At 48.4% G+C, this 20492-nt stretch overlaps 1 protein-coding gene across 4 annotated transcripts in view; it reads left to right on the top strand.

The window, feature by feature from the left end:
- SUPT3H (SPT3 homolog, SAGA and STAGA complex component) overlaps positions 1-20492 on the top strand; it is a 476044-nt gene that overhangs the window by 309496 nt on the left and 146056 nt on the right. For all 4 annotated transcript variants that reach the window (XM_063915212.1, XM_063915210.1, XM_063915213.1 and 1 more), the window contains 3 exons: positions 13591-13703; positions 14919-15026; positions 15114-15293. In XM_063915212.1, the coding sequence (XP_063771282.1) occupies positions 13591-13703; positions 14919-15026; positions 15114-15293 (401 nt within the window). The remainder of the gene's footprint in view (positions 1-13590; positions 13704-14918; positions 15027-15113; positions 15294-20492) is intronic.

Raw genomic sequence — 20492 nt, 5'->3', positions numbered from 1 at the left:
TTCTTTGCTGTAAAAAAGATAATTTGCACTATTGCACTTTCCTTTTCTACTCCCTCTATGAGCCTTAAAAAGTTCTTTTATAGGTGAAGGAGTTACAATCCATTAAAAAGCCTGAAAATTGTGTATCAAGTTCAAAGGGTTGCAGAACCTTGCACAACGTTGAAATCATTTTCCACTGCGCTTGAGTCAGGTGCATTCCCCCTCCTTTGCCTATATCGTAGGTAGCTGTATAGGCTCGAACGGCCTTTTGCTGCTCCTCCATCCTCTGAAGCATATAGAGGGTTGAATTCCACCTCGTTACCACCTCTTGCTTCAGATGATGGCGGGGCAGGTTCAGGAGTGTTTGCTGGTGCTCCAGTCTTCGGCACGCGGTGGCTGAATGCCGAAAGTGGCCCGCAATTCTTCGGGCCACCGACAGCATCTCTTGCACGCCCCTGTCGTTTTTAAAAAAATTCTGCACCACCAAATTCAATGTATGTGCCAAACATGGGACGTGCTGGAATTTGCCCACATGTAATGCACGCACAATATTGGTGGCGTTGTCCGATGTCACAAATCCCCAGGAGAGTCCAATTGGGGTAAGCCATTCTGCAATGATGTTCCTCAGTTTCCGTAAGAGGTTGTCAGCTGTGTGCCTCTTATGGAAAGCGGTGATACAAAGCGTAGCCTGCCTAGGAACGAGTTGGCGTTTGCGAGATGCCTCTACTGGTGCAGCTGCTGCTGTTCTTGCTGCAGGAGGCAGTATATCTACCCAGTGGGCTGTCACAGTCATATAGTCCTGAGTCTGCCCTGCTCCACTTGTCCACATGTCCGTGGTTAAGTGGACATTGGGTACAACTGCATTTTTTAGGACACTGGTGACTCTTTTTCTGAGGTCTGTGTACATTCTCTGTATCGCCTGCCTAGAGAAGTGGAACCTAGATGGTATTTGGTACCGGGTACACACTAACTCAATAAATTCTCTAATTCCCTGTGAATTAACGGTGAATACCGGACACACGTTTAACACCACCCAGGCTGCCAAGGCCTGAGTTATCTGCTTTGCAGCAGGATGACTGCTGTGATATTTCATCTTCCTCGCCAAGGACTATTGGACAGTCAATTGCTTACTGGAAGTAGTACAAGTGGTCTTCCGACTTCCCCTCTGGGATGACGATCGACTCCCAGCAGCAACAACAGCAGTGCCAGCAGCAGTAGGCATTACACTCAAGGATGCATCGGAGGAATCCCAGGCAGGAGAGGACTCGTCAGACTTGACAGTGACATGGCCTGCAGGACTATTGGCTTTCCTGTCTAAGGAGGAAATTGACACTGAGGGAGTTGGTGGTGTGGTTTGCAGGAGCTTGGTTACAAGAGGAAGGGATTTAGTTGTCAGTGGACTGCTTCCGCTGTCACCCAAAGTTTTTGAACTTGTCAATGACTTCTGATGCGCTCCAGGTGACGTATAAGGGAGGATGTTCCTAGGTGGTTAACGTCCTTACCCCTACTTATTACAGCTTGACAAAGGCAACACACAGCTTGACAAATGTTGTCCGCATTTCTGTTAAAATAATTCCACACCGACGAGGTAATTTTTTATGTAATTTGACCAGGCATGTCAATTGCCATATTCGTCCCACGGACAACAGGTGTCTCCCCGGGTGCCTGACTTAAACAAACCACCTCACCATCACAATCCTCCTTGTCAATTTCCTCCTCAGCGCTAGCAACACCCATATCCTCATCCTGGTGTACTTAAACAGTGACATCTTCAATTTGACTATCAGGAACTGGACTGTGGGTGCTCCTTCCAGCACTTGCAGGGGGCGTGCAAATGGTGGAAGGCGCCACCTCTTCCCGTCTAGTGTTGGGAAGGTCAGGCATCGCAACCGACACAATTGGACTCTCCTTGGAGATTTGTGATTTAGAAGAACGCACAGTTCTTTGCTGTGCTTTTGCCAGCTTAAGTCTTTTCATTTTTCTAGCGAGAGGATGAGTGCTTCCATCCTCATGTGAATCTGAACCACTAGCCATGAACATAGGCCAGGGCCTCAGCCGTTCCTTGCCACTCCGTGTCGTAAATGGCAAATTGGCAAGTTTACGCTTCTCATCAGACGCTTTTAATTTTGATTTTTGGGTCATTTTACTAAACTTTTGTTTTTTGGATTTTACATGCTCTCTACTATGACATTGGGCATCGGCCTTGGCAGACGACGTTAATGTCATTTCATCGTCTCGGCCATGACTAGTGGCAGCAGCTTCAGCACGAGGTGGAAGTGGATCTTGAGCTTTCCCTATTTTACCCTCCACATTTTTGTTCTTCATTTTTTTAATGTGTAGAATTATATGCCAGTACAGGTTGAGTCTCCCTTATCCAAAATGCTTGGGACCAGAGGTATTTTGGATATCGGATTTTCTCTGACGTCCTAGTGGATGCTGGGACTCCGTCAGGACCATGGGGATTAGCGGCTCCGCAGGAGACAGGGCACAAAAATAAAAGCTTTAGGACAACGTGGTGTGCACTGGCTCCTCCCCCTATGACCCTCCTCCAAGCCTCAGTTAGGTTTTTGTGCCCGTCCGAGCAGGGTGCAATCTAGGTGGCTCTCCTAAAGAGCTGCTTAGAAAAAGTTATTAGGTTTTTTATTTTCAGTGAGTCCTGCTGGCAACAGGCTCACTGCAACGAGGGACTTAGGGGAGAAGAAGTGAACTCACCTGCGTGCAGGATGGATTGGCTTCTTAGGCTACTGGACACCATTAGCTCCAGAGGGATCGAACACAGGCCCAGCCATGGAGTCCGGTCCCGGAGCCGCGCCGCCGACCCCCTTGCAGATGCCGAAAAGTGAAGAGGTCCAGAAACCGGCGACAGAAGACTTTTCAGTCTTCATGAGGTAGCGCACAGCACTGCAGCTGTGCGCCATTGTTGTCAGCACACTTCACACCAGCGGTCACTGAGGGTGCAGGGCGCTGGGGGGGGGCGCCCTGGGCAGCAATGATAATACCTTGTTCTGGCTAAAAATACATCACATATAGCCCCTGGGGCTATATGGATGTATTTAACCCCTGCCAGGTCTCACAAACACCGGGAGAAGAGCCCGCCGAAATAGGGGGCGGGGCCTATCTCCTCAGCACACAGCGCCATTTTCCTGCACAGCTCCGCTGCGAGGAAGGCTCCCAGGACTCTCCCCTGCACTGCACTACAGAAACAGGGTAAAAAAACAGAGAGGGGGGGCACTTTTTTGGCGATATTGATATATTAAGCTGCTATAAAGGAAACAACACTTCTGTAGGGTTGTTCCTATATATTTATAGCGCTTGGGTGTGTGCTGGCAAACTCTCCCTCTGTCTCCCCAAAGGGCTAGTGGGGTCCTGTCTTCGATAAGAGCATTCCCTGTGTGTCTGCTGTGTGTCGGTACGTGTGTGTCGACATGTATGAGGACGATGTTGGTGTGGAGGCGGAGCAATTGCCGGTAATGGTGATGTCACCCCCTAGGGAGTCGACACCGGAATGGATGGCTTTGTTTATGGAATTACGTGATAATGTCAGCACGTTACAAAAATCAGTTGACGACATGAGACGGCCGGCAAACCAGTTAGTACCTGTCCAGGAGTCTCAGACACCGTCAGGGGCTGTAAAACGCCCTTTACCTCAGTCGGTCGACACAGACCCAGACACGGACACCGAATCTAGTGTCGACGGTGAAGAAACAAACGTATTTTCCAGTAGGGCCACACGTTATATGATCACGGCAATGAAGGAGGCTTTGCATATCTCTGATACTGCAAGTACCACAAAAAGGGGTATTATGTGGGGTCTGAAAAAACTACCTGTAGTTTTTCCTGAATCAGAGGAATTGAATGAAGTGTGTGATGAAGCGTGGGTTAACCCCGATAGAAAACTGCTAATTTCAAAGAAGTTATTGGCATTATATCCTTTCCCGCCAGAGGTTAGGGCGCGCTGGGAAACACCCCCTAGGGTGGATAAGGCACTCACACGCTTATCAAAACAAGTGGCGTTACTGTCTCCTGAAACGGCCGCCCTCAAGGATCCAGCTGATAGAAGGCTGGAAACTACCCTGAAAAGTATATACACTCATACTGGTGTTATACTGCGACCAGCCATCGCCTCTGCATGGATGTGCAGTGCTGGGGTGGTTTGGTCGGATTCCCTGACTGAAAATATTGATACCCTGGATAGGGACAGTATTTTATTGACTATAGAGCAATTAAAGGATGCTTTTCTTTATATGCGAGATGCTCAGAGGGATATTTGCACTCTGGCATCGAGAGTAAGTGCGATGTCCATATCTGCCAGAAGAAGTTTATGGACGCGACAGTGGTCAGGTGATGCGGATTCCAAACGGCATATGGAAGTATTGCCGTATAAAGGGGAGGAATTATTTGGGGTCGGTCTATCGGATTTGGTGGCCACGGCAACAGCCGGGAAATCCACCTTTTTACCTCAGGTCCCCTCCCAACAGAAAAAGACACCGTCTTTTCAGCCGCAGTCCTTTCGTTCCTATAAGAACAAGCGGGCAAAAGGACAGTCATATCTGCCCCGAGGCAAAGAAAAGGGTAAGAGAGTGCACCAAGCAGCTCCCTCCCAGGAGCAGAAGCCCTCCCCGGCTTCTGCAAAGCCCTCAGCATGACGTTGGGGCTTTACAAGCGGACTCAGGGGCGGTGGGGGGTCGACTCAAGAATTTCAGCGCACAGTGGGCTCACTCACAGGTGGACCCCTGGATCCTGCAGGTAGTATCTCAGGGTTACAGGTTGGAATTCGAGAAGTCTCCCCCTCGCCGGTTCCTAAAGTCTGCTCTGCCAACGTCTCCCTCAGACAGGGCGACGGTATTGGAAGCCATTCACAAGCTGTATTCTCAGCAGGTGATAGTCAAGGTACCCCTCCTACAACAGGGAAAGGGGTATTATTCCACACTATTTGTGGTACCGAAGCCGGACGGCTCGGTAAGACCTATTCTAAATCTGAAATCTTTGAACCTGTACATACAAAAATTCAAGTTCAAGATGGAGTCACTCAGAGCAGTGATAGCGAATCTGGAAGAAGGGGACTTTATGGTGTCCCTGGACATAAAGGATGCTTACCTGCATGTCCCAATTTGCCCTTCACATCAAGGGTACCTCAGGTTCGTGGTGCAAAACTGTCATTATCCGTTTCAGACGCTGCCGTTTGGATTGTCCACGGCACCTCGGGTCTTTACCAAGGAAATGGCCGAAATGATGTTTCTTCTGCGAAGAAAAGGCGTATTAATTATCCCTTACTTGGACGATCTCCTGATAAGGGCAAGGTCCAGAGAACAGCTGGGGGACGTAGTAGCACTAACCCAAGTAGTGCTGCAACAGCACGGGTGGATTCTGAATTTTCCAAAATCTCAATTGACCCCGACGACACGTCTGCTGTTCCTGGGAATGATTCTGGACACGGTTCAGAAAAAGGTGTTTCTTCCGGAGGAGAAAGCCAGGGAGTTATCCGAACTTGTCAGGAACCTCCTAAAACCAGGAAAAGTGTCTGTGCATCAATGCACAAGAGTCCTGGGAAAAATGGTGGCTTCTTACGAAGCGATTCCATTCGGCAGATTCCACGCACGAACTTTTCAGTGGGATCTGCTGGACAAATGGTCCGGATCGCATCTGCAGATGCATCAGCGGATAACTTTGTCTCCACGGACAAGGGTGTCTCTTCTGTGGTGGTTGCAGAGTGCTCATCTGTTAGAGGGCCGCAGATTCGGCATACAGGACTGGGTCCTGGTGACCACGGATGCCAGTCTGAGAGGCTGGGGAGCGGTCACACAGGGAAGAAACTTCCAGGGAGTGTGGTCAAGCCTGGAGATGTCTCTTCACATAAATATACTGGAGCTAAGAGCGATTTACAATGCTCTAAGCCTGGCAAAACCCCTGCTTCAGGGTCAGCCGGTGTTGATCCAGTCGGACAACATCACGGCAGTCGCCCACGTAAACAGACAGGGCGGCACGGGAAGCAGGAGGGCAATGGCGGAGGCTGCAAGGATTCTTCGCTGGGCGGAGGATCATGTGATAGCACTGTCAGCAGTGTTCATTCCGGGAGTGGACAACTGGGAAGCGGACTTCCTCAGCAGACACGATCTACACCCGGGAGAGTGGGGACTTCATCCAGAAGTCTTCCACATGATTGTGAACCGTTGGGAAAAACCAAAGGTGGATATGATGGCGTCCCGCCTCAACAAAAAACTGGACAGGTATTGCGCCAGGTCAAGAGACCCTCAGGCAATAGCTGTGGACGCTCTGGTAACACCGTGGGTGTTCCAGTCAGTGTATGTGTTTCCTCCTCTGCCTCTCATACCAAAAGTACTGAGAATTATACGGCAAAGGGGAGTAAGAACGATACTCGTGGCTCCGGATTGGCCAAGAAGAACTTGGTACCCGGAACTTCAGGAGATGCTCACGGAAGATTCGTGGCCTCTACCTCTAAGACGGGACCTGCTTCAGCAGGGACCGTGTCTATTCCAAGACTTACCGCGGCTGCGTTTGACGGCATGGCGGTTGAACGCCGAATTCTAAGGGAAAAAGGCATTCCGGAAGAGGTCATCCCTACCCTGGTAAAAGCCAGGAAGGAGGTGACTGCACAACATTATCACCGCATTTGGAGAAAATATGTTGCGTGGTGTGAGGCCAGGAAGGCCCCGACGGAGGAATTTCAACTGGGTCGATTCCTACATTTCCTGCAAACAGGATTGTCTATGGGCCTCAAATTAGGGTCCATTAAGGTTCAAATTTCGGCCCTGTCGATTTTCTTCCAGAAAGAATTGGCTTCAGTTCCTGAAGTCCAGACTTTTGTAAAAGGAGTACTACATATACAGCCCCCGGTTGTGCCCCCAGTGGCACCGTGGGATCTTAATGTAGTTTTGGATTTTCTCAAATCCCATTGGTTTGAGCCACTCAAATCGGTGGATTTGAAATATCTTACATGGAAAGTAACCATGCTACTGGCCCTGGCTTCAGCCAGGAGAGTGTCAGAATTGGCGGCTTTATCGTAAAAAAGCCCATATCTGATTTTCCATTCGGACAGGGCAGAACTGCGGACGCGTCCTCACTTTCTGCCTAAGGTGGTATCAGCGTTTCACCTGAACCAGCCTATTGTGGTGCCTGCGGCTACTAGTGATTTGGAGGATTCCAAGTTGCTGGACGTTGTCAGAGCATTGAAAATATATATTTCAAGGACGGCTGGAGTCAGAAAATCTGACTCGCTGTTTATACTGTATGCACCCAACAAGCTGGGTGCTCCTGCTTCTAAGCAGACGATTGCTCGTTGGATTTGTAGCACAATTCAACTTGCACATTCTGTGGCAGGCCTGCCACAGCCTAAATCTGTCAAGGCCCATTCCACAAGGAAGGTGGGCTCATCTTGGGCGGCTGCCCGAGGGGTCTCGGCATTACAACTCTGCCGAGCAGCTACGTGGTCAGGGGAGAACACGTTTGTAAAATTCTACAAATTTGATACCCTGGCTAAGGAGGACCTGGAGTTCTCTCATTCGGTGCTGCAGAGTCATCCGCACTCTCCCGCCCGTTTGGGAGCTTTGGTATAATCCCCATGGTCCTGACGGAGTCCCAGCATCCACTAGGACGTCAGAGAAAATAAGATTTTACTTAACGATAAATCTATTTCTCGTAGTCCGTAGTGGATGCTGGGCGCCCATCCCAAGTGCGGATTGTCTGCAATACTTGTACATAGTTATTGTTACAAAAAAATCGGGTTGTTATTGTTGTGAGCCGTCTGTTCAGAGGCTCCTACGTTTGTCATACTGTTAACTGGGTTCAGATCACAAGTTGTACGGTGTGATTGGTGTGGCTGGTATGAGTCTTACCCGGGATTCAAAATCCTTCCTTATTGTGTACGCTCGTCCGGGCACAGTATCCTAACTGAGGCTTGGAGGAGGGTCATAGGGGGAGGAGCCAGTGCACACCACCTAGTCCTAAAGCTTTTATTTTTGTGCCCTGTCTCCTGCGGAGCCGCTAATCCCCATGGTCCTGACGGAGTCCCAGCATCCACTACGGACTACGAGAAATAGATTTATCGGTAAGTAAAATCTTATTTTTCCGTATTTTGGAATAATTGCATACCATAATGAGATATCATCGCGATGGGACCTAAGTCTAAGCACAGAATGCATTTATGTTTCATATACACCTTATACACACAGCCTGAAGGTCATTTTAGCCATTATTTTTAATAACTTTGTGCATTAAACAAAGTGTGTGTACATTCACACAATTCATTTATGTTTCATATACACCTTATACACATAGCCTGAAGGTAATTTAATCCAATATTTTTAATAACTCTGTGTATTAAACAAAGTTTGTGTACATTGAGCCATCAGAAAACAAAGTTTCACTATCTCACTCTCACTCAAAAAATTCCGTATTTCGGAATATATGGATATGGGATACTCAACCTGTAATATATCAATAGCAATGGCCTACTGTACCGTACTGCTATATATGTATACTGGTGGTCAGCAAAATTCTGCACTGTCCTCCTACTATATATACTGCGCACAACTAAAATGCAGCACAGGTATGGATGGATAGTATACTTGACGACACAGAGGTAGGTAGAGTAGTGGACTACTGTACCGTACTGCTATATATATATATATATATATACTGGAGGTCAGCAAAATTCTGCACTGTCCTCCTACTATATAATACTGTGCACAACTCTAATGCAGCACAGGTATGGATGGATAGTATACTTGACGACATAGAGGTAGGTAGAGCAGTGGACTACTGTACCGTACTGCTATATATATACTGGTGGTCAGCAAAATTCTGCACTGTCCTCCTACTATATAATACTGCGCACAACTAAAATGCAGCACAGGTATGGATGGATAGTATACTTGACGACACAGAGGTAGGTAGAGCAGTGGACTACTGTACCGTACTGCTATATATATACTGATGGTCAGCAATATTCTGCACTGTCCTCCTACTATATAATACTGTGCACAACGAAAATGCAGCACAGGTATGGATGGATAGTATACTTGACGACACAGAGGTAGGTAGAGCAGTGGACTACTGTACTGTACTGCTATATAATACTGGTGGTCAGCAAAATTCTGCACTGGCCTCCTACTATATACTACAATGCAGCACAGATATGGAGCGTTTTTCAGGCAGAGAACGTAGATATTTTCAGCACACTGAGCACAGATATTTGCAAGCACACTGAGCACAGATATTTGCAGCACAGTGAGCACAGATATTTGCAGCACACTGAACACAGAAACTGAGAGAACACTGCACGTCCTCTTCCTATCATCTCCAATGCACGAGTGAAAATGGTGGCGACGCGCAGCTCCTTATATAGAATACAAATTTTGCGAGAATCCGACAGTGGGATGGTGACGTTTGGGCACGCTCGGGTTAACCGAGCAAGGCGGGAAGATCCGAGTCTGCCTCGGAACCGTGTAAAATGGGTGAAGTTCGGGGGGTTCGGATTCCGAGGAACCAAACCCGCTCATCACTAGTTAGTACAGTAGATTTCTGTTGATTAACAAGGAGATGTGTGTGTATATAGCTCAAGGCCAGACTAACAATGGGGCAGATGGAGCTTCAGCTGCAGGCCTCCACATAGGAATAGACCCATCATCATGGCAGTATAATGAGGACCAACTCCCTAGTTGTCCACACAGCCGGCCATAAATCATAAGCATTCAAATTGTATTCCTAGAGTTCTCACAAAGGGGTCTAGTCATGTAGCTATGCCGCCAGTAGGATGGAATTTCCAAAAATTATACAGGCAAATGCAGGACCACTTCAGGACAAATTGGGGGTGGGGACAGAGGGAACCAGCCTTGGGGAGGTCAGGAGCACCGGCACTGAGAAGTCTGAAGTGCGCGACATATCCCCGTGCAGGGCGGGGGTGGAGAGCAGAGTGTGCCGGTAGCAGGTAATCAGCACACTGAGGTGACCCGTAATATGCTGGGTCACCTCCATACAGGGCACAGCGGGGGTGGGGGGCAGATTGAGCCGGCATCAGGGGCAGCAATCACACTCACTAACTATATATATATATATATATGTGTATATATATATATGTGTGTGTATATATATATATATATATATATATGTGTGTGTGTATATGTGTGTGTGTGTATATATATATATATATATATATATATATATATATATATATATACACATACATACACTGGCACGCCGCTCTCAACCAGTGTAGTGCTCAGTGTATGGTTGGCCAGGCATCACAGAAGGGGGCGGTAAAAATAGGGAGGCCTTCAGGTGCCTCCTTATGCCATCCTGAGATCGCGAATCCGATGGTAAATACAAAAACATAGAGTGAATCACTCTCCCTGTAGTATGGGGTAGCGTTTGAGGCACAGTGCGGGGGGCACTGCTGGAGACATCAGGAGCTTTTCAGCGAAACGGGGCTTTTCACCGCTCTATGAATAGATCCCAAAATTCACCAATGTTTGTGTTTTTAGGGAGGCAGTGGGCTGATCATTTACACACCCACATGGCACTGGCCACACCCACACAGCACAGATCACACCCACATGGCACTGGCCACACCCACACAGCACAGATCACACCCACATGGCACTGGCCACACCCACACAGCACTGGTTATAGTGTTCCTCTAGTCTATTTTAGGACCTCTCCACTGCTGTGTCCTGGAGGGGAGGTCCAATGGGTAAGCGTGGGGGGCAGCTCCCAGGAGGATTACTGTTGCAGAAGTCCAGTAGAACTTCCCAATATTGTTGTATTATAAAATGTACTTTTTAGAATACATTTTAATTTGTGTATTGTTTTTTTTTAATTATTAGTAGGCTCTATAAGAGCCCAGGTAAGCACTCCTCTATCATTGTATCACTGTGCCAGATTTGTCCTACAGTCTATGGTATTCTCAGCATTGGGCAGCCTGCTCATGTACAGAATAAGGTTATATATAGGAGATGCAGTTAGTATCTCGGCAGTCAGGATGCCGACGGTTATGTTACCGACGCCGGAATCCTGACACCACTCGGAATTCAGGCGCAGGAAAACACCAACTGCCGACATCCTGAAGGTAAGTATCAGGGTCACTGTTCGGGTTAGCTGCCACCCCTCGAGTCTTAGCTCTAGTGGGTACATGTGTAAAATTTTGTCTATATAAAAATAAAGTTCTTCCATAAAAAGTGTTGATGTGTTTAATGTCAACATTTTCACTGTAGCTGCATTGTGGTTTACATTTCTCACCCTTTCTGGCTGCCCGTTGTCTCACCACCCCTTCTGGCTGCCCGTTGTCTCACCACCCCTTCTGGCTGCCCGTTGTCTCACCACCCCTTCTGGCTGCCCGTTGTCTCACCAACCCTTCTGGCTGCCCATTGTCTCACCTCCCCTTCTGGCTGCCCGTTGTCTCACCAACCCTTCTGGCTGCCCATTGTCTCACCTCCCCTTCTGGCTGCCCGTTGTCTCACCTCCCCTTCTGACTGCCCGTTGTCTCACCTCCCCTTCTGGCTGCCCATTGTCTCACCACCCCTTCTGGCTGCCCGTTGTCTCACCACCCCTTCTGGCTGCCCGTTGTCTCACCACCCCTTCTGGCTGCCCGTTGTCTCACCACCCCTTCTGGCTGCCCATTGTCTCACCTCCCCTTCTGGCTGCACGTTGTCTCACCACCCCTTCTGGCTGCCCGTTGTCTCACCACCCCTTCTGGCTGCCCGTTGTCTCACCACCCCTTCTGGCTGCCCGTTGTCTCACCAACCCTTCTGGCTGCCCATTGTCTCACCTCCCCTTCTGGCTGCCCGTTGTCTCACCAACCCTTCTGGCTGCCCATTGTCTCACCTCCCCTTCTGGCTGCCCGTTGTCTCACCTCCCCTTCTGACTGCCCGTTGTCTCACCACCCCTTCTGGCTGCACGTTGTCTCACCTCCCCTTCTGACTGCCCGTTGTCTCACCTCCCTTTCTGGCTGCCCATTGGCTCACCTCCCCTTCTGGCTGCACGTTGTCTCACCTCCCCTTCTGACTGCCCGTTGTCTCACCTCCCCTTCTGACTGCACGTTGTCTCACCTCCCCTTCTGACTGCACGTTGTCTCACCTGCCCGTTGTCTCACCTCCCTTTCTGGCTGCACGTTGTCTCACCACCCCTTCTGGCTGCACGTTGTCTCACCGCCCCTTCTGACTGCACGTTGTCTCACCTCCCCTTCTGACTGCACGTTGTCTCACCTCCCCTACTGGCTGCCCGTTGTCTCACCTCCCTTTCTGGCTGCCCGTTGTCTCACCTCCCCTTCTGACTGCCCGTTGTCTCACCTCCCTTTCTGGCTGCCCGTTGTCTCACCTTCCCTTCTGACTGCCCGTTGTCTCACCTTCCCTTCTGACTGCCCGTTGTCTCACCTCCCCTTCTGGCTGCCCGTTGTCTCACCTCCCCTTCTGACTGCCCGTTGTCTCACCTCCCTTTCTGGCTGCCCATTGTCTCACCTCCCCTTCTGGCTGCACGTTGTCTCACCTCCCCTTCTGGCTGCCCGTTGTCTCACCTCTCTTTCTGGCTGCCCGTTGTCTCACCTCCCCATCTGGCTGCACGTTGTCTCACCTCCCCTTCTGACTGCACGTTGTCTCACCTCCCCTTCTAGCTGCCCATTGTCTCACCTCCCCTTCTGGCTGCCTGTTTGTTGTATTGTCCTCCTCATTGCCTAATGCCTGTGTGGAGAATAGATATTCATAATATCATCATTAATCATCAATGTTATATCTACATTGATCATCCTAAACAAGACGGCAGTTGCCCTGTGCCATTGAATGACATCGCCTTGCATCAGCTTAGGCTGCTGGTTTAATGGGGCCGGCATTAAGTGGCCCAGACGCGGCACGGGATGCTAACACCCAATTAAGATGAATAGTGTACTTCACACCTGCTCTGTGAGGCTGTAAATGTTTTTTATTGTTGCGTTCATTTACACTGCAGAGACTTATACACGTGTGAGACAAAATGCTTAATTAATCACTGCTGTAATTCAGTCAAAAGTCAGGTCACTAGGATATAGATGTACAGTAAGGGGTATTTGGGGCAGTCTTTGACTCGAGACACAGAGTATTCCCAACGTCATACAGTAAGTCCTGCCCACACATAAGGGCTCCTAAAACTTTGGTAAATGTTATAAAGAGCCCATCTGTTAGGAAATCAATCAATCAATCTAATAACACCTGGTGATGGCGCTAGGGTGGAAAAGGAGTCCAGTAGGGTCTCCTGGATCTTTATGAGTAGGACTGTCTTGATGCTTTGTCCTAGATGGTAGTTTCCTCATGGAGGTTGAAGCGTTTTACCAGAACCCTTCAGTTCTAACAAATGGGTTTTCCACCAAAACAAAACCCACATAAAATATGTTGTTATTATGTATTTGTAAAATCCTGGCCCCTCAGAGCCCATTAGGTCCTAGCCAGGAATCTTGGATACATTATGGATTATCCCATTCAGTTTATCGGTTTATAAGGATATTGGATATAGTGGTACATACAGTAATAATGTATGGATTGAACGTGCCACCGCTTCCCACTCAGCTTCTTACATATAAAAGAATCTGCTGATAAAATGTGTATCTGACTGTTTGTATGTATTCAACAGCAAAAAAGGCCTCCAAATTCCGGGACTGGTTGGACTGTAGCAGCATGGAGATCAAACCCAACGCGGTTGCCATGGAGATTCTCTCATATCTGGCCTACGAAATTGTGGCTCAGGTAAGTGAATCTTCAGCCAATTCCATTGTCTAACAAAAGTACTGAACGGATATACACTAGGAATAAAATGTTCCGATTTCCCCATTATAAGCAGTCCCCAGTGAGGACATTAATATATATATAATATGTGTACCAAAGCCTGGGATCACTGCAGTAAACAACATCTATAACAAGTATATACAATTATAATTTATATTTATACCCAACTTAGGGGTCCATGTACCAAGCCTCGGAGATAGATAATATGGACGGAGATAAAATGCCAGCCAATCAGCTCCTGTCGTGTTACAGATTGTGTTTGAGAAATTACAATTAGGAGCTGGTTGGTTGGTACTTTATCTCTATCTGCATTCTCTCTCTCTCCAAGGCTTAATACATAGACACCTAAATCTGTCAGATGAGTGGTCTGTGCTTTTTTTTCCTGTCAAGATCAAATTGATTGAACTAAAGTAAGGCTGTATAGTGTAGGGGTTAAATATGTGAGGCCTGGACCCACAGAAGAGGAGGATTGAGGTGCATTGGGGTCAATGGGGGTCTATTCATGAAGCAGTGAAAAGTGTGGTGAAATGAGCTGGTGGAGAAGTTGCCCATGGCAACCAATCAGCATTGAAGTAACCTTTATAATTTGCATACTATACAATTGTACGGAGCAGCTGATTGGTTGCCAGGGGCAACTTCTCCACTGACTCACTTCTCCACTCTTTTCACTGCTTCTTGAATAGACCCCAATGAGTAAAATATTGGACTTCATCCAAACCTGCATGATGACACTGCAGATGTAAAGGGGAATTCTACTACTTCCTATTTTTAGCTTTCCGCCCCATCTAAGCGTTATCGGCCATTTACTCATGTAGGACGCACATGTTGTTGTTTGAAGAAGTTTCAGGGTCATATTATTCTCATACACAACAGTTTCTCTTGCATTTGGCTGTCTGAGCACTAATGTGATTTACTAGAAATGGATGGCTGACTATTAATGTACCAGGTTCTTATGGGTTATATTACCTAGCAGCAAATGATGAATCCTACTGACTACTTATTCATGCTTCTAAGGGGTCTATTTACTAAGCCTTGTATGGAGATAAAGTCGATAGAGATAAGGTCCCAGCCAATCAGCTCCTAACTGCCATGTCACCTCCGTCCAAGTCATAGTAAATAGGCCCCCTAAGTAAGGTATCCAGTGGTGTAATCTACCCCGAACGTTTCTGATTCCAGTTAGTGGATTTGGCTCTTCTCGTGAAACAAGACATGTCTCCGAAGAGCAGCGACCCATTCTCCCACGCCATGACTGCTACCTACATACAAACCCATAATCCGTGTGAGGTAATGCACATATGCAGTGTCTGTCTATCTGCTAAGTGTCTCTTATTACTGTACTAGGTAATAATGCAAAGTGTCTTGTTCTAAAAGCCTCTTTTCCAAGCTCAGCCATTGAAGAGTAATCCAGACACCCCAGAGAACACCCCGCCTGCTACGCCAACGCCTCCATCAGCCGGAGCACAGCATATGGGCAAGAACCAGACAGGACCTCTCGGTAATGGGGCACAAACACCAGAGTCTGCAAAGGCAAAACAGAGGAAAAGGAAAAAGGTAGAGGATAAAATTGCATCATCCGTTACACTGTCGCTTAGAGTTAGATTTGGGTGGGGTGTGTTCAAACTGAAATCTAAATTACATTGTAAAAATAAAGCTTGTCTGACGCGTGGGCCAGTATTTACACTGCACAGAAACAATATAGCCCACCCAAATCGAAGTCTCTCGGCACATGTTACATCTGCCCCACCCACAGTGCAGCATGGTTTTGCCCAGTTGCTTGCTTTTTTGCTTTGCTTACAAAAATGAATCAGGCCCATTGTTCATAATTACAGAGTCTTATTTAAGATGCCAAGTCTATGCAGTTTTGACCCTGAAATTTATAACGGCGACAATATTAGATGCAAAGCACAACTGGTGCAAATAGTCCACTGTGTAAAAAGTTCGTCGTTTTACAAAAAGTGGGGCATTACGGCCTAATCACAAGTTATAATACAATAGTAATAGAAATCTGACCATACTTCCAGCACTGTCCGCCCTTTGGTGCTGTGAGGCGACGGTGCCGGGTTCCAGACTGCACACACTGTGGCTGCATCTACAAAGGAGCTGGTATAAAGTCACAGATTAAGCATAACGATGCATGGCACGGGTCACTCTTATCAGACATGTCTTTTGCCTTATTACCCTAGTCTGTGTTACTTTTTTCTCAGCTTAATCCTACATAAAGGCTAAGGCTGCTCCTCACCGCTGTTATGTGCGCCAGTGGCCACTAGAGGCCGCCCCACAGACCAGATGACTCCTAAAGTGAAAGTGATACTGCAGGGAGATGTTACAGTCTCCTTACCATACTGCATATGGAGAGAGGGGGCTGGGGAGAAAGTGTGGACGTAGTGGCTGATTGGGACTGGGAGTTGGAGAGAGAGGGTAGGGGCAGATAGGGACTGGGGGAGAAAGAGAGAGGGGTTGGGGTAGATAAGCACTGGGGAGAAAGTGCAGTGCAGAGAGATGCAGATTTTTACTATAGTATTACACACATATATATATATATATATACTGTTGCTGTATGTCCTGACGACGAGGCTTTGTGCCTCGAAACGTTGACTTTGGAAATGAATAGTCTTTTGCTGCAATTTTGTCTCTGAGTGCCATTCTTTGTTGGAACTTTATTTTTTGTTTGGTTTGGCACCTGAGCGCGTTGGAAATTATTACTGGAGTGCCGGCTGCTGCTGTATTTATATATATATATATATATATATATATATATACACAAACAGTACATGCACTGGGCACTCCTGTGTGAAACAAACAGCCTGCTGGGTGCCCTCCTTTGGAATTGATACGCACTCTCCTTACATTAGCTGGCACTCATGGTCTCCTTGATAAATGACCGGACTGACTTCAACGTTTCGGTTTTATTCAACCTTCATCCGGAATCAGATGATGATTTTGCAATATACCGCATACTCTGCTCCCCCCCTCCTGCATATTCTATGATACAACCGCAGGTTACTTGCTATCCCAGGACTCAGCAACAAGTAGCAGCAGTAACCAGGAAACAGATGCATGAACCACCAGTCGGTTTCGCACCGGAGACACGGCGGGGGGAGAAGGTGAATCAGTCTGGCAGGATGAGATGAGACTCTGTGTCGGGTGAGCAGTGTGGGGGTCGGGAGGAGGAGGGGTCGGTTCTGGGGCTGCAGATGACGCGGGTGAGGAGGAAGCAGATAACCGGCTCAGCTGCTTTATATATACTGCGCACCAACGGAGGGGCGGGGTCCTGTGCTCACCCCTCCACACCCTGCATAGGCCATGCCCAGTACTCTCCGGCCAGCTGCTGGTGGCTTTTAGCTACTGGTGTCCTGTACCCCCAGACTGGCCGAGAGCTGTGCGGGGACTGGTGATCTTTCACGTGCCAGTATTGGTGTATATAATGCAGCATCATTATAGCCTGTCCATTACAGATATACAGCATCTATATAAAAGGCTAATGCTACACCCTCAGCATGACAGAGCCCCGGCCCCCAGCAGCAGGACTTCCAGAAACCATGGCAGCTCCTGTGTGAGTAGCATAATCCCCCTCTCCCCCCTCCACCCTCCTATCATCCAGCTCTGGTATCCGTCATTCTGACAGCCTTTTAACTAGTTAGTTTATAATGTACTAGGTACTTAGAATTGGTGTTTTGGTGCGGCTAAGTTGGAATATCCATGGCGTGCTAAACGGTGCTATTTGGCGCGATTTGAGGATAGGTGTATGTGGACACTTCTGTAGATATGACTTACGCTGAACACAGATGGAAGTCGACGGCTATTTACAAGCACGCAATGCAGCTGCGGCTAGTTTGCATGCCGCTCATATCAGTCCCTCTGTGTAAGTAAATACTACATATACTTTACCTATAGTCAGGGGGAATGTGCATATTTGGAGACATGGGGCAATGGGGGTCATTCCAAGTTGATCGCTCGCTAGCAGTTTTTAACAGCCGTGCAAACGCTATGCCGCCGCCCACTGGGAGTGTATTTTAGCTTAGCGGAAGTGCGAACGGTTGTATCGCAGAGCGGCTACAAATTTTTTTTGTGTAGTTTCAGAGTAGCTCAAAACCTACTCAGCGCTTGCAATCAATTCAGACTATTCAAATCCGGATTTGACATCACACACCCGCCCAGCGTTCGCCCAGCCACGCCTGCGTTTTCTTCGGCTGGATCCACAGGTTATCCACAGGATAACATTGGGATATGCCGGAGCGACAGCGGAAATGGCACCAAATAGTCATGAGCTTTCTGGCTTCCCAGGATGCATCGGGGCTCCTCCATATAATCCCGCCCACTGACTCAGTCAAATCAGTTTTTTGTTTGGTGCGGCAGGAGCCGGACCATGGTCACAGGGCTGCTGTCAAGGCAGCCCTAAGCTTTTTGTTATTTTATTTTTATAGTCTTACTATGTTTTGAGTGATCTTTCCTAACAGCGTCTTAAACGCATGCTGAAAAGTGTCGCTCAGGATACGGCCGCCCTAAATGAGCCTGCGGATAGAAAGCAGGAAGCTATCCTGAAGTCAGTGTATACACACTCTGGTACTCTACTGAGACCTGCTATTGCTTCAGCCTGGATGTGTAGTGCTGTAGCAGCATGGACAGATACTCTGTCAGACGACATAGATTCCCTCGACAGGGATACTGTTTTGCTAACCCGGGGCCATATAAAAGACGTCGTCTTATATATGCGGGATGCTCAGAGGGACATTTGCCTGCTGGGCTCTAGAATTAATGCTATGTCCATTTCTGCCAGGAGGGTCTTATGGACTCGGCAATGGACAGGAGATGCTGATTCTAAAAAACACATGGAGGTTTTGCTTTATAAGGGTGAGGAATTGTTTGGGGATGGTCTATCGGACCTCGTGTCCACAGCGACAGCTGGAAAGTCGACTTTCTTGCCTCAGGTTTCCTCACAGCCTAAGAAAGCACCGTATTATCAAATGCAGTCCTTTCGTTCTCAGAAAGGCAAGAGGGTCAGGGGCGCATCCTTTCTTGCCAGAGGCAGGGGTAGAGGTAAGAAGCTGCACCATGCAGCCAGTTCCCAGGAACAAAAGTCCTCCCCTGCTTCCACTAAGTCCACCGCATGACGTTGGGGCTCCACAGGCGGAGCCAGGTGCGGTGGGGGCGCGTCTCCGAAACTTCAGCAACCAGTGGGTTCGCTCACAGGTGGATCTCTGGGCTGTACAAATTGTATCTCAGGGATACAAGCTGGAATTCGAAGCGACTCCCCCCCGCCGTTACCTCAAATCAGCCTTGCCAGCTTCCCCCATGGAAAGGGAGGTAGTACTGGTGGCAATTCACAAGCTGTACCTCCAGCAAGTGATTATCAGGGTCCCCCTCCTTCAACAGGGAAGGGGTTACTATTCCACAATGTTTGTGGTACCGAAACCGGACGGTTCGGTGAGACCCATTCTGAATTTAAAATCCTTGAACACTTATATAAAGAAATTCAAGTTCAAAATGGAATCGCTCAGAGCGGTTATTGCAAGCCTGGAAGAGGGGGATTTTATGGTGTTGCTGGACATCAAGGATGCTTACTTGCATGTCCCCATTTACCCACTTCACCAGGAGTACCTCAGGTTTGTGGTACAGGACTGTCATTACCAGTTCCAGACGTTGCCGTTTGGCCTGTCCACGGCACCGAGGATATTTACCAAGGTAATGGCCGAAATGATGATACTCCTTCGGAAGAAGGGAGTTATAGTTATCCCGTACTTGGACGATCTCCTCATAAAGGCGAGGTCCAGAGAGCAGTTGTTGATCAGCGTAGCACTCTCTCAGGAAGTGTTGCAACAGCACGGCTGGATTCTGAATGTTCCAAAGTCGCAGCTGATTCCTACGACGCGTCTGCTTTTCCTGGGCATGATTCTGGACACAGAACAGAAGAAGGTGTTTCTCCCGGTGGAGAAGGCCCAGGAATTAGCATCTCTGGTCAGGGACCTCCTGAAACCAAAACAGGTATCGGTGCATCACTGCACGCGAGTCCTGGGAAAGATGGTGGCTTCATACGAAGCCATTCCCTTCGGCAGGTTCCATGCAAGGATCTTTCAGTGGGATCTGTTGGACAAGTGGTCCGGATCGCATCTTCAGATGCATCGGCTGATCACCCTGTCCCCAAGGGCCAGGGTGTCTCTTCTGTTGTGGCTGCAGAGTGCTCACCTTCTCGAGGGCCGCAGGTTCGGCATACAGGACTGGGTCCTGGTGACCACGGATGCAAGCCTCCGAGGATGGGGGGCAGTCACTCAGGGAAGAAACTTCCAAGGGCTGTGGTCAAGTCTGGAGACTTCTCTACACATAAATATACTGGAACTAAGGGCCATTTACAACGCCCTGAGTCAAGCAGAGCCCCTGCTTCGAAACCGACCAGTGCTGATTCAGTCAGACAACATCACGGCGGTCGCCCATGTAAACCGCCAGGGCGGCACAAGAATCAGGATGGCAATGGCGGAAGCCACAAAGATTCTTCGGTGGGCGGAGAATCACGTGCAAGCACTGTCAGCAGTGTTCATTCCGGGAGTGGACAACTGGGAAGCAGACTTCCTCAGCAGACACGACCTCCACCCGGGAGAGTGGGGACTTCATCAAGAAGTCTTCACACAGATTGCAAAGCGATGGGAACTGCCACAGGTGGACATGATGGCGTCCCGCCTCAACAAAAAGCTAAAAAGATATTGCGCTAGGTCAAGGGACCCTCAGGCGATAGCTGTGGACGCCCTAGTGACACCG

This window comes from Pseudophryne corroboree, chromosome 4, assembly GCF_028390025.1.
Source record: "Pseudophryne corroboree isolate aPseCor3 chromosome 4, aPseCor3.hap2, whole genome shotgun sequence".
NCBI lineage: Eukaryota > Metazoa > Chordata > Amphibia > Anura > Myobatrachidae > Pseudophryne > Pseudophryne corroboree.
Note: the sequence above shows the minus strand (reverse complement) of the source record. Positions and strands in the feature narration are given on the sequence as shown.